The sequence below is a fragment of the Ixodes scapularis genome, unplaced genomic scaffold (assembly GCF_016920785.2).
Source record: "Ixodes scapularis isolate PalLabHiFi unplaced genomic scaffold, ASM1692078v2 PGA_scaffold2__306_contigs__length_199485367, whole genome shotgun sequence".
Lineage (NCBI taxonomy): Eukaryota > Metazoa > Arthropoda > Arachnida > Ixodida > Ixodidae > Ixodes > Ixodes scapularis.
The window spans coordinates 74,127,992-74,142,273 of record NW_024609857.1 but is presented as its reverse complement, the minus strand read 5'-3'; the positions used below and the strand labels follow the sequence as shown (position 1 = coordinate 74,142,273).

Here is a 14,282-nt window from a genome sequence, read left to right as displayed (position 1 = left end):
CATCGCATCGAAAAGTTTACGACATAGTGGTATCTGCCAAAAGGTTTATTTAGCGAAATGAACAGCGTTCAGTATGATTAGGCTCTTGGTTATTTTAGAATATCTAACATTTAATTGAGTCATGATTTCAATTACAAACTTTGTGTACATAATCGAAAACCGCTAAATTAGCCCAATTTTACTAGAATTGAAATTTGGGCGAGTTGGTATGAATTCATTTTGAAAAACAGCGCGAATACCACACGGACAAGAAGAAGGAACACACAGGACGAGGCGCTGACTATCAACTGTCTATTCAGAACACATACATAGACGTTCACGCGAGGACGGCTTCTTATTTTTCCTCTTCCAGTCATTCGCCATTAAGCACGCAACATTGTGAATCGTATCGAATTAAAACACACGAGTACATTAAAGCACACCAGCACAGGTATAAGTCATCGCGTCTTCCTCCTCTTTTCTTCTTTCTTGGATCTTCAATCTCGATCTTCAATTCTCAGGTCAACCCATGTCCAAAAAGATTACCTCACTGTCCACTAGGCTAATGGATGGTTGGCTCACGCACCCGGGTTTTCGTTTTGCTATATGATAAGCTTCTACTACCTCCCTCGATAGCTGATCCTTGCGTTTAAACAGCACTTTTGTGTAATTAAATTTTGGCTCACATCCACAATCACGGCAGTGGACAGCTAAATGGGAGTACGCGTTACCTTTTAATGAACTGTGGGGTTCGCGTAGACGAATGTTGAGGCAACGTCTCGTCTGACCTATATATGAGTGACCGCATGAGAAAGGTATTTCCTAAACGGTCCCCTGTGCACAGGACACGAACTTCATGCCATGCTTGACGCGACATCCAAAAGGTTCTGGCTTACTTTTTCTGTCAGCATGCTTATTAACCACGTTTATAATCCTGCTCAGTTTGTTACGCGCTGAAAAAATTACGTTGACCCCATACCTCGAACCGACTCCCTTTAACCCGTGTGAAAGACGATGAATGTAAGAAATAACTGCGACGTTTTTTGTTTTTTTTTGTCTATCTTGGCTTTTTCTTTGTCAGGTTTTCTGGAATCAATCTTGATATACCGAGTCACCTTATCGCAGGCTGAAGTAATAATTGAGTCGGGAAAATTAGAGTCTCTGAGTCTAGCGGCCTGTACTGAGAAGCTTTCTTTCATCTTATGAAAACAGGTTTTTGTCAACGCTGACTGTAAGCAGGAATAGGCAATACCGTTTTTTACGAGCTTTGGGTGTGCTGAACGATAGTCTAGTAATTTCTTCGTGGATCTGGGGTGGTGCATCCTGCATACATGATCTTCTTTCATATCAACTAGGACATCTAAAAACTGAATTTTGTACTCCTTAGGAGTCTCGGAAGTGAAGCGGAGTCCAAACCCTTCCTCCGCGAACGTCCTTAACACTTCGCTCATTCTTCTACTAAAATCGTTTTTCTCTACGAAAACCAAGTAATCATCTACATATCTGACAACCTTTTTGGTGTTCTTCGCCAGCCTGTGCTCAAGGGCCCTATCAACTTTACCTAGAAAAATACTGCTCAGCATAGGGGCCACTCTTGAACATCTACATACACCTAACTTTTGTACATAAACGTTGTCCTGCCAATCGATAAACGTGGATTTTAGATACATACACAAAAGCTCAAGGAACCCTTCTACTGAGACTCCACTTTTGTTTCTAAACCTCGTTTCATCGTTGCGTTCAGATATACATTCTTTTACGCTCTTCATGAGCTCATGATGGGGCATAGAGTAATATAACTTTTCCACATCTATGCTAAATTCGCTACATCCTTCTGGGTTGTTGTCTTTTAAGAATTTTATAACAGATATTGAGTTTGGAATGTTAAAAGGGTTATCAATCTGCAGTGAGTTGAGGTGGACTCGCAGATATCCTGAAACTGCCCTGAGCCAGGAATCTCGCTCCGACACTACTGTGCGGAATGGTATTTTTGGTTTATGCATCTTTGCGGTAAAAAATACCTCTAACATAAGGTTTTTCTCTTTCTTGGCTCTAGCTAAGACCCTTCCCAGGTTTAAGCTACTTAGAAGCTGCAAGGCTTGAGCTTTAACTTACAAAAATACGAGTCTTGAGCAGCATATTAAGGCTTTCCGAAATGACACTCAAATAAGACTTCCCGGGTAGACTTTTCCGTTTTAAACGATAAGCACCAATAAACATCCGTCGATGTCAAAAATAACAAATCGGTTAAAACCCTATAAAGCACCGATTTCCGGAAATGTTTGCTCTACGCAAAGACATGTTCTTGTCGAAATCCTCCCTTAGACGTTTGTCGGGCGCATGCTTTTACCTAACATTAAGCACCTCGCCTGTCCCGAATCAGTAGAATCATTAACCTTGGGGAGCAGGCATGAGAGAGGGCGCGAGAAAGTTGCTAGATCAGTTGGTCGGTCGCCACAGATTGTCTTTGTTCTATTCCAGTCAGAGCATGACGACAGCGTTCGAAATTACACTGGCTGTCGTTAGCAGTTTGCGAAGGAAGCAAGAGCAACTTGCCTTCCGCGTGGCAGAAGCATCTTGCTTGAGAGCGATTCATGCATTATCATGACACGTAGCAGAAGGGTAGCAAGCTACAAAGAAAACGAAAAGCTGCGGATAATTACACCAGAGAGTACTCGAACTTTCGGCCCGCGTTCAGACTCGTTGTCCTTGCATGTCTTGCAAGTAGACGTGCACGGCATTATCATAAGCGTGAAGCGTAATCAGGAAGTATCCATATCTAAATAACAATCTTAACTCTTAGCTTTTCCTGAATTTGTTTTTTGTCACCGATAATCACCATTTTTAGCGTACGTATGTACCGAATTGTCGAAATACACCGAGTTTTGAAAAGTATTATAAACACCTAAAAAACATCCGCCGATTTTTATCATAGATAAACGCTGGCAAATCTGTTGCCTACTTATGTTAAATATTTCTAAAGTGATTTCAGTCAGTTTCTAATTGAAATCATGAATTTAGATTTACTAACTAAAAGGTACCTACTCAAAAGCTGAAATAGGCCTTTTGGTGGACAGTTTTCGCAAGAACAATTTCAGGCCTTACCGGTATATAACTAAACGTCAGAAGCGAGTTTAAAAAGTTTCTATTCAGCAAATAGCGGCAAATAGGGTGATGGGTAGCGTCTGTCAAAAATAAATGGCCTCGATTTTTCACTGAACATTAATAAAATTAATAAAAACAGAAACGGTTTAAAATATTTGAATTGGATAATTCTGAGTTATCAGAACTTTGGGCACCTGATCCCAAACAGGGAAGGCTGATGGGGATCGTAGTTTACTTTTGCGGCGAGAAAACCCTGATCCGGACGTATCCCAAACGCGGTGAACATCCGTGACCAGCGGACTGCAGCGGCCTGGTGACACTAACCGCGCAAAGCTGAGTCAGCAACGTGCTGGACTCACATGCCGCTGGCTGGGGTTTGATGATATTGTAGTGAGTGCGCAGGCGAGCTGGTGGAAATTAACCATTCTGATGTTAGCCTGAGACTGAGGCAGGAAAAGAGGAAGTTTCAAAGTAGAAGAAAAAGGAACAGTCGAGGATACGTATCTAACACAGCTTGTCTTTAGCTGTGTTAGAGACGTATCCTCGACTGTTCCTTTTTCTTCTACTTTAAAACTTCCTCTTTTCCTGCCTCAGTCTCAGGCTAACATCAGAATGGGGTTTGATCCCCGCCACCGCTTGTTCTTTTTATTTCTATTTTGGTTGCATGATTGGAATGTTCTAGATTAGATGACTTGAGAATCTTGTTGTTTGTTCTAGCTTGGAAACTTCTAGATACCCACGCGCTTATAAAAGTAGCTTCGCATGGCTGCTTGGGACGTCAGCCCTCCTTTCGTCGCCGTCAAAGTATATCTTTGTTACTTTATGTTTCTCGGCAGAAGTTTACCGCATTAAACATTCATTTTAAGTTTATGAATCAAGTTTATGTTTTTATTCAGGACAATATACCATTAAAGTTGCCTTCTAAGACCTGTTTTATGAGTCCTGACCCACGTTTAAATGGTGAAATAAACTCGTCAGTTCTAGAAGCAAAGGTGCGCGAGGAAGTAACAACCTTGAATTCTGACGTAGTCCCTTGCCGCGAGGTCAGCGTCGTCCCAAACACTGCCTGTGGCGATGACGTTGGCGCCTTCTTGCTCGAGGGCTCCGACCACGGCTCGGCTTGTCTTATCGGGCACGTAGACGCGTGCCTTGACTCCCAGTCGGCGTGCGCTGTGAGCCACAGCGAGGCCCGCATTGCCGCCAGAAGACGTCACCAGCGTGTCATGTCCGCTCTGCACCCCCTGCGTGAATTCCATCGACAGCGAAATATAGAAAGTTTGTAACAGACCGGTGCCCATAAGGTGGCATGATCAGGTTTATGCCACAATTGGCACTTCCCATTGAATTGGTTTCTATTAACTATAGCTACAGGCTGGTCAAGAAGATCGATATATGATGGATGGATGTGCTCAACGGTACGAAATGGACAGCATGCTCGCTCGTCGGAGAACACACCCCGCTTTAGGAGCATCTTTAGTTTTCTGACGCAGGCGTGGCCAGACAGACATACTGAAAGAGCCGTAAGGAGGAGCCAGTTTAAGTGAAGAGTCGCAATAAAAAAATATGCGTGGTACTTTACCGCCTGACTTACGAAAAGGTTTTCTGCAACGTAGGAAAATCCTTCTCGCCTCCCTTCTCGTTTCTCGCTCACCTAGACGGCGGGGGGAGTCCTTCTGTTGCTGGCTTATTCAGCCCTGAGATGCAGCAACAAAAGGAGACGTATTCACACCGGCGATGCGATCTAGACACGCGATGCACGACTAGATCGCATCACAAAAAATCAGATGTTCACATTGGCGCGCGCGATGAGCGAGTTGCTTATTGTATGTAGAACTTGGCCCTCATGGTGAGCGAGAGCGACGGAGGCATATTTTCACGCTGCAAGCTTCAGGAGCGGCTGCTACAAGGCCAGATGGGCGTGCCACCACAACAAAACGTTGGGATAGAGGGGCCTATCCCTTTTTTTTGCTGCTGAAAACAACCAAATTGATAATGCACATTTTATATTAGGAGTGTTGACCGATCCAAAGTGCATTTTCATTTTGTGTAGACAATCTCGTTTCAGTCAAAACACAAGTGGGACCATGCAGACCCTCGCATTCACAGAGGCCATGTAACAAAATCTAGAAAAAAATGAAAGCCGTTTACAACTCCCTGTAACGCGGAATTAGAGCGCAGCTCTTGAGGAGGAGGATGGAAGGGTACTGAAGGGAGGGTATACCCCTCCTCCCTCTTCCTCACCTCGTCATCCTGCCTCCTACTCCACCACGGGGGCCGCGTGGCCTCATGGGGGCCACGTGGCCCCCGTGAGGTCACGTGACCTCAGGGGGAGTCACGTGACCTCACGGTTACGCTGACCACGACGCCGACGGCGACGCCGCTCAAGCCGGAAACAGGCGCCTAAGAGCTGCGCTCTAAAAAAGGTCCGCCACCTCCCCATGCATTTCATTTTCCACCGTTGTCTGCATGTATGCCGCGGCATTCGTGTGGCATACAGGGAGATAATCGATGGTCCTGCACTCTTAGAAAAAAGGGTCAGTATAGTCCTCCCTAAAGGGAGGAACGCTCTTGACACATATGTTCCTTCAGAAAGGGAGAAACTTTCGTCCCTTAAGCAGGTGAGCAAAAGTGCTCCGTCGACTGCATCTCATTATGGCGGCCACGAATCGAGCAAATCGAGCTCGATAAGGCTTAACGAGAAGACTAAGTCTATTGTACGGAGCGAGAGGAGCAGCAAATAAAAACGTAACACGAGCTTTCCGCGAACTGTATTTATTTCCGAGGTTTCTTTGCCCCTGCAGGTAAAGAAACTTACGTTTCGAAAGCATGCAGTCACTCAGTCTTCTCATCGTCAGCACTGCGATGTTCAACGGAGACAACCGGCACCCAGTTCGCGCACTTTATGCCTTACCTTTGCTATTCCTCGAGCCACAATTCCTTCGTCAACCGTTGCGTGAACCGCACATCACGGAGAAGTGAAAATCATTCGCCCGCAAAACCAAAAGCCGCTCTCAAAAAAAAAAAGCAAATCCGAAGCAACCTCTTGGATTATCTCAGCACGGTAACACGAAATTATGGCGTAGCCGCGTAGCGTAAAAGGTTGTTAAATCGCTTGCCGCCAGATGGCAGGGTCAAGCAGAGTAATCGCAAGTAGCTAGGCTAGGTGGCGCTAGGTACCGCCCAATTTATGTTTTACAAAAAAATATTTTTATTTTCTTACGCCACAATTGCGGTTCCTTTTGTGCGGGAATCTCTAACACATGTAGACACGTTACGCACACTACAAGCATCAGGTGAACATACATTGAACGCATACACAGGCATCGCACATACAAACATCAATACAACAGCACACTACCCCGATCACTACTCCCGAGCCCTGCGTTTCCGTCTTTTATACTGGTCGTTTTTAACGTACGGAATTTTTCGGTGACTCCCTAAGCAATAAAAAATATTCCGAACATGTTCATTTTTTCCCAGCAATGTCATACACCTGAGACTATTTTTAATGGCTCAGGGGATGAATCTCTTATTAAAAAGAAAACGCTCGATCATGCCGTAATTATTTGAATGCCAATAAATCGAGCCGCTCCAATGTGGTTGCAAGCCATGAGTTTGTTTTCCCGCACGGCCCTTCGTAGCCAGTATTTATATTGTAGTGTTTGTGTTTCTATTTGTGCTGTTCGCGCACGGCTGCAATCGCCGTCTTGAATTAATCTTTGTAGAGCGGATATTCACTCAGCTGGAAGTGATGCTTCACGGGCAGAGAAATCGCTTTTCGATCAACTTGAATGCAGTCAAAGCCGCGACTTGCGGCAACTGTTAAGTGTACGGAGCTACGCCGTTGCGAGCTCGAAAACTTCTAGCGCTCATCCTAGCGCGCCACTTGGAGAGCAGTTTCTACAGGAACCGTAATATATTTAAACAGTAAAATAAAGGATAGCGTGTTTTTTTTCGATTTTACCTGTTTTTTTTTTTTATGCTAAACTTTTATTGTAAATATACGTACTTTCCGTCATACTTTCGTACTGTTCAGTCTTTTCCCCAGAGCGCTATCGCTCTCGGGGACCGACAGTCACATTGGCCACTGTACGATAGGAGCTTAACGTTCAGACCAGCGTTCCAACATGACTATCCACACGTCGATCGACTGCACCTAATCCCTCAAGTGGTAGTAAACTCTTTAATGTAAAGCGGAATGTCATCCCGCGACACCCCGCCCCCTCCGATCACGGCCCGACCAGCGGCATCAATGCCCGACAGTTTACGTCATCTCATCTTGTTGTTACACCACTGATACGCGAACACACGGTCACATCGGCGATAATTCCAGTCTTCTGTTCACAACCCATGCACAACACTGCCATCACGATGTCGCTGACAAGCAGAAATACAGAACCACGTTGACGATGTTGCTGACGCGCAGAAATACAGAATCACGTTGAACGCCGGTTGGCACTCGGCACGGGACAACAGAACCAAACTCAGCACGGAAGGCACCCAGGCAGCCGGCAGGAAAACCTGCCTGCCTTGGACGCAGTTCCCGCGATTTCCATAACGTCGAAAACGTCGACGCAGTTCCTCGTGGTTTCGCTGCTGTAGTTCCGCGTGTGTCCCGCAAATCGGAAACGGCCGTCTTACCCAGTGTATGTAGCGCTGCTGGCACTGCTCCGGAACTTCGCTGTTTCTAGCGGCTTCGTTATCTCGTTTGATAAAATTAGTGATAAAAACGACAATGCAACCGAAATGTTCTGCACGTTTGGACTAGAAGACGCAATTACAAGCGGCCTTCGCTGCCGCTGAAGCTCAACCAACTCAACATTAATTTATTAAACAACGTGCGCGATGTGCTCGAAAAACGAAACCGAAAGAAGATGAGTCGGGAGGGCGAAAGCTTTCTCCGGTCTGCCTGGAGAAGAAGGAAAACGTCTCGGTGAATAATAAGGACTTTAATTTTTCTTTCATCGGTCTGGGGTTGTATGTGTGTTTTGGTAAATAAAAATTAAAAAAAAACTTTACGAAGAAAAAAAAAAAAAAAAAAGAACCGCTTCTCTGGGGATTGAACCTTTGACCACTCGGTCAGTAGCGCGACGTTTTACCCCTACGCCAACTGAACAAGGAGGAACTCGCTCTCCTCCTTTCATCTGAACTGCGTTCCTCCCTTCTCTGGGCAACTTGTCCGCAACAAGGAGGAACGGTCGCTGTTGCTACCTTTCTCCTCCTTTTTTTCTTAGAGTGTGGTGCACATAATATGGTACGTATTAGGCCTTAGATACAGGCATACGAGCGCTTACATTATTGCAGATGTTAACGGTGAATTGGGGGACCCGAAAGCTTCCAGCTAGGTTGGTACTCCACATTAGCCCTTTTCAACACATAGTACATAGCTTCGATGATAGCCTTTCTTTTTTCGAAGTTAAACCAGATATCCGCATAGGCTTAGTTGTGCTAACTGTGGCGTGCTGTTTGCAATATGGGGAACTTACCATAGCCACAAATGATTTTGCAAACACAAATTATAGCACAGCAGTAACATTGCACTACTTATGTTACTTTATACAGCCTTGCAGAAAGATCGAGCTCCACCTCAAGGCGCAGACTCGGGCGCTATTGCAGTCGCACGGAAGACTGAAGCGCACAAACAAAGGATCTTCAACTACAGGCTAAGTAGAGCCCGCAGGGTGGTAGAAAATGCCTTTGACATTTTAGCACAGAAGTGGAGGATCCTGCGACGACCGTTCAGGGCAAACGACAAATACATTACCAGGATTATTGCGGCATGCATAGTACTCCAAAATTTTATGCTGAAGCAGTCCGCAGTCTCCGCTGCATCCTACTGCCCAGTAGGTTTGGCGGACTCTGAAGACTGGGAAGGACGGGTCAAGGATAGAAGCTCGGGGTCAAACGAACTGAAAGAAGGCGCCTTGGCGGCCACACCACCAGTCAGCTGCAACCCGAACCAGTATGTGGGTGATTGTTGCTCGACCATAGATAACGATAGAATATGAATGGAATGATCTACACTCCGTTTCACAATAACTTTGCGAACTGTGGAGGCTATGGCCACTGCGACCCAATAAGAGTGCCGGAGCGCAGCACGTGACACTAGATCACGGGGCGTGTGTCACTGCGCCAAATGCGAGGCCCGGAGATACCGGCTGTCATCTGCTGGCCCAGAGTCGTCTGTTGCGAAACCAACCAACTTTAAATGAATTTCCATTGCCGTAAACATACTGCCATCCGCTAGAATAGCGAGCTCTTTAGGAACAGTTCTTAGGACAACCATACGCGCAATTTACCCGTAAATCTGTGACGGGTACCAATGCCCGGGCCGAGTGCAATGTTTTGAGCTGAAAGGGTTGATTACACGGCTGAAATTGCCAAAGGTCATGGCGCTACAAGGACAAAAACAAATTAAAAACGGACACGGACGTGCCGTCACTTTTTTTTTAAATATAATTGAAACTCTAAAATTTGTGAATATTTATTCCTTAATTTTTATATCTTTCCAACAGAGATGGAACCGTGTAAGTTCAATTGCTTTTAAAAGAAAAAAAGGCATAGATCTACATTTTTTCGCGAACAGCGGTGTTGCGTTGGCGGTAACAAGGCCCCCGTGGCCTCGACCATGCAGTGTTATTATGTGCCTTGCTCCGGCACACTTATTGGATAGCGAGGGCCACAGCCTCCACAGTTCACCAAGTTATTGTGAAACAAAGTATAAAACTCGTTTATTTTCGCATTACTATGGTATCAGAGACGAGATATTCCTCCTTGTGTCACCGCCACACAATCTTTCACATGCCTTCCTTTCTCTCATCACCATCATGCTAATGCACCCTTATTCCTGTTAACTTCTCAGACATGCAAATGGTTTGACTACTGGTGTTTATAGTGTACTGCACGCTGTTAACAATAGTATAATTAAGGGTTTTCATAACTTGCAACATGATTAGCAGGATGGACTAGAATAAACTATTGGAGGTAATGATGTTTTCTTATAGGTATGCTCGAGCCATGCGCAGCAAGCTGTCGCACCACTTTGTCGAAGCCGGTGCAGCCGCTTGAGAGGACGACAGGATCTCCTTTACCCCAAAGTAAAGAAAAAGGTACACTGAATTCTACGATCATTTTTATTTCACTTTTGTCTCATGTGTTCTCTTTCCTGCGAAGTACAACGTAACAACCATCCTATTCTTGAGTAACAAAGAGTTTCAAAACGAGCTTAGGGTAAAGAAAACATGTCCTATATACGAAGTCAAAATCTTTAATAAGTAAAATAGTAAACACTGCATATGTTATCTTTGGGAGTAGATATTCACATCTTTGGCAGAACTTTCCTTTATACCCTTACCAAGGCTTGCAATCGGTTCTGGCTTTCCGCCGCAAGAACTGCTCTTCTTGCAACCGGATTATGCAGATCACCAGGAAATAAATTGCCCTCGCGGTTTGTGTCGCCGAGATTGTGCTAGCAATTAAGCCTCATCACATTGAACTGAGATATTGCAGACAGCCACCTGGCTGTAAAGATGCCCTGAAGCAATGTTGCAAAATCAGGTTTAAACTTCTTCTTGTCACCTCAATAAAAAACATGCTTCGCACATAATTCATATGCTGCATATAATAGTTCTTACATGATATCTTTATTGCTATAAAAATTGTGCTTTATCTGTTTGCGACAGATATTTTAATGAAATAACAACTACCCTTGTTACGTTCAAATTTTGCCCAGTATAATGAGGAAAATTAATAACGTCTCATGAGCCTTCAGTTAGAATATACTACACATTATGCTTGAACTCTGCTGAACGGAGCTCACGAGTCAGAAAAAGAATACAAATTGTTTGAAACTGTGAAACTGGTCTTCCATGAGATATAAACACTTTGTAGAGTTTATTTTGGCGAGAAAGCTTTTGTACGAGATAATCTTAACTTTTTCCTTGCTAACCCAAGCTTTCTCGCCCCAATTCCTCGACCAAAATCCCCCCCCCCCCCCACTCCAAAAAAAAACTTTTTTTTTTCATTTTGCGAGTATTAGGTTTAGTGGACCCTCTAATCATTGCGAACTGTTGTTTTCTTCTCTTGTCTTTTGATCCAAGCAACGTAACTCTCTCAAACTTTCTAATAATATCTGGAACGGCTATTGTTACATTCTGGTGCAATTTTAGTTTTCTGCGAGGTATAGAATTTTTATGCGTGCAGAAAAGCCGGGTTTACTTTTCTCGATCGGATTCTAGACTTCAGAAAAATGTGATAAAACTCCTCGAAGAAAGTTGCAAACTTCTAATTTTTCTAACTAGAGCCCCAAACTGAGTCGGTCTATCCCAAATCACTACACTCTTTCTCGACATCATACATTATGTTTTCAAGTGCATGGTGGCCTGGGACTGCAATTTGGGTGACGCCCTAAGCCGGCAGTCCATTAGCATACAAAAATTAAAAAATGTCGTCTTTCTTAGCTTCCATTCGGAGCGCTCTTACCGCTCATTCACACTGGAAGCGGATCCGCGTTCGCGACGCGGAATTGAACGCGGTTGTATAAAGATCCAGTACAATTTCATGCGCATTTAATGTCATCAAGCGCGCATGAAATTGTACTGAATCTTTATACAACCGCGTTCGAAACTGCTTTGCGAACGCGGATCCGCTTCCAGTGTGAATGAGCGGTTAGTGCACTGAGGTGTCGAGACAGGCCTCCGTCAAGCCTTGTTGCCTCTTGTCTCCCGCACCCCTGCAAGAGACATATTTATTTTTGCAACATGTAACTGAATGTGCAAAATTTTTTATTTAATGCATTTCCATAATGAAACTTGCAGTTAGATTTCTTACATAAGAACGCTATGTATCAATTGTATTAAAGGGCAACTCCGGTCCATACTTTAGATTTTGGGGTTATGACTGTTTTTAGCGCAGTCAGTGTCCCTGAATTACAAGGTGTAACTTTTTTTTCGTTATTGCGCATAGTTTTAAAGATATCGACGCCTCAAAGTTTTCTTTGGGGCGCGGCCGACAAAACCGAACACAGGAAATCAGCTGCTATGTGGACGTGACGTCAGGATCGTTCTCGTTCAACGAGTACGCAGGCCAAGCGGCACCTACCTCTGTTGCGCTAGCCGTCTAAAGATAGAAGTAAGCTGATTTTGTTTTAATTCTGTATACGTGGTAGTTATCCAGCATATGTAGCAAGAGTTAGTGCGTATACCCAAAAGCTAGCGACTGTAAAACCCGTGAACTCGTTCGGTGCCATACTCGGCGTCCAAGGCTTTCCAAAGTCCACTCGTCGAACAGCGTTCACCCACATCTTCTCCCATTCCCGGTCCGTTGGAAACTTGTGAAAAAGCATGCACCTCCGGGTTGCGCAGCGGGTTGTTTGAGCAGCCCACAGCGCCACAATTTGTACTCGGCATTTTTCGAGGAACAGCTGGACAGTCTTGGGCGCACCGAGTTGCTCGCTGAAACGAGTCTTCGAGTCCTCACAAGGGCAAATAAACAAAAGGGTATACCGAAGCTACACGGGCTACAGATAAAAGCAACGGCTAAACACGCCAATCACAAGCCGAAGTAGCGGGGGTAGCGACTCAAAGAAGCGCACTTTACACAGCTCGACCGCGCAACGGGTGCGCCCGTCCGGACCGGAGGAAAAAAAGAACGATCCTGACGTCACGGCCCAACGTTGCTTTAGCGATCGGCAACCCGCTGGCCGCCCGCTAAGCAGCAGCGGCTCGCGGCAGGTCACATTTTCATTATCGGCATTAGTTGAGAATGCGGCGTCCCCCTGACGTAATATATTACTGGTATCACTACAGCGATACCAGTAATTTATTTCATTTTGAGTTTTGGCCGGAGTTGCCCTTTAAAGACGGAAAACACATATAACATGACAATGCACACCTTTTGCGCCGCTTCTGCGACATCTGCAGCCCGTAGAAAGAACCAGTCATTTTCTGTTACACAAGGAGACGCTTTTCTCAAACATGTTTCTTTCAGTCTTGTTAATTTGCGAAAGACAAAAAATAATACCTACCCATCAGCTGCTTGGTCCTCAGGTGGTGATGGAGGCGTCATATCTGTAGGCGAGCTAGAGATACAAGAGAAATATTATTAGAGCACAACTAATACAGAATTAATTTTAGATTTGTAGGTCAACTTACGGCATAGGGGCAAGGGTAGTTTGGTGATTTCAAATAAAATATCCCAACTTAATATTAGTTAATATTTTAATTATTATGAATATTTAAGAACGCAAAACATGTTACTGAAGCCGAAATGTGTTTATGCACACCAGCATGGTTAATGTAGCAGTTCTGACCAATACTTTGTAGAGAGTGCATATCATGTTGGTTATTGAGGCCAATCCGGATTTTCCCTTTCTCATGAGCAGGTGACTCGTCGAAGCCATGGCCTGCAGTTGAAGTTGAGGCCACTGCCAGTGGTGATTGTGGCAGCTGGGTGCTTGCGGAACTACAATTCCATCGATTAATGTTTAATAGTGTTCATTCGTTTTGCCCTTCTTGCTTGCATCATCCTTGTTTTCTAGTAGTATTCACCTAAGGTAACAACTGTACTAGCTTCTTTGCACGAGCTTTCTCTCGCAATATTTCATTGTAAAAGAAATCGCCGGCCATTGTGGCACTGCTGTTGATGTCTATTGCTTCCGTGTGTGTTCCTTGAGTTCTAGATTATGTGGTAATGTCCTCTGGTTGTGTGTTTTGCACGTTTGAGTTTTGTGTGCCGTATACACTCACAATTGTGCAACGTTTATATTCATTTCTTTTCGTGCATTTTTAGCACTTGTGATGTCATTGGATGTCTTTTTTCTTCATCTCATTTGCCTGTTGCATATTCTTAAAATTAATAACTTATGAAAGCATTATTGTGGAGAGGTTGGTAATAAATGTTATCAGAATTTCCATTTTACGACAGTCATTAACTGTTTTTCTTGTGTGCACCACAAGAATTACAAGAGACAGGCACCAGCCACATAAATATTGGCTCCACAGCCAATATTTCTGCTCTAGGAATGCAATCGTGCGATAACGGAAGTCTGAAAATGGCTTAAGGACAGCAGAATAATGCTGCTGGAAAAAGCACTTGCTTTTTTAATGCAGGAATGTAAGAATGCGAAGTTAGCCGCTTCGGTGGCTCCGAGGCAGATTACGTGCCATCCTACGGATCCCCAGTTTGAGGGTTCGATTCCC

The 14,282-nt window shown here is 44.5% G+C and overlaps 1 protein-coding gene across 1 annotated transcript in view; it reads right to left on the bottom strand.

The window, feature by feature from the left end:
- Nucleotides 1–14,282, bottom strand: part of LOC115328560 (serine dehydratase-like) — a 70,168-nt gene that overhangs the window by 41,985 nt on the left and 13,901 nt on the right. The window contains exon 3 of the mRNA XM_029989816.2: nucleotides 4,097–4,325. Within this exon, the coding sequence (XP_029845676.2) occupies nucleotides 4,097–4,325 (229 nt within the window). The remainder of the gene's footprint in view (nucleotides 1–4,096; nucleotides 4,326–14,282) is intronic.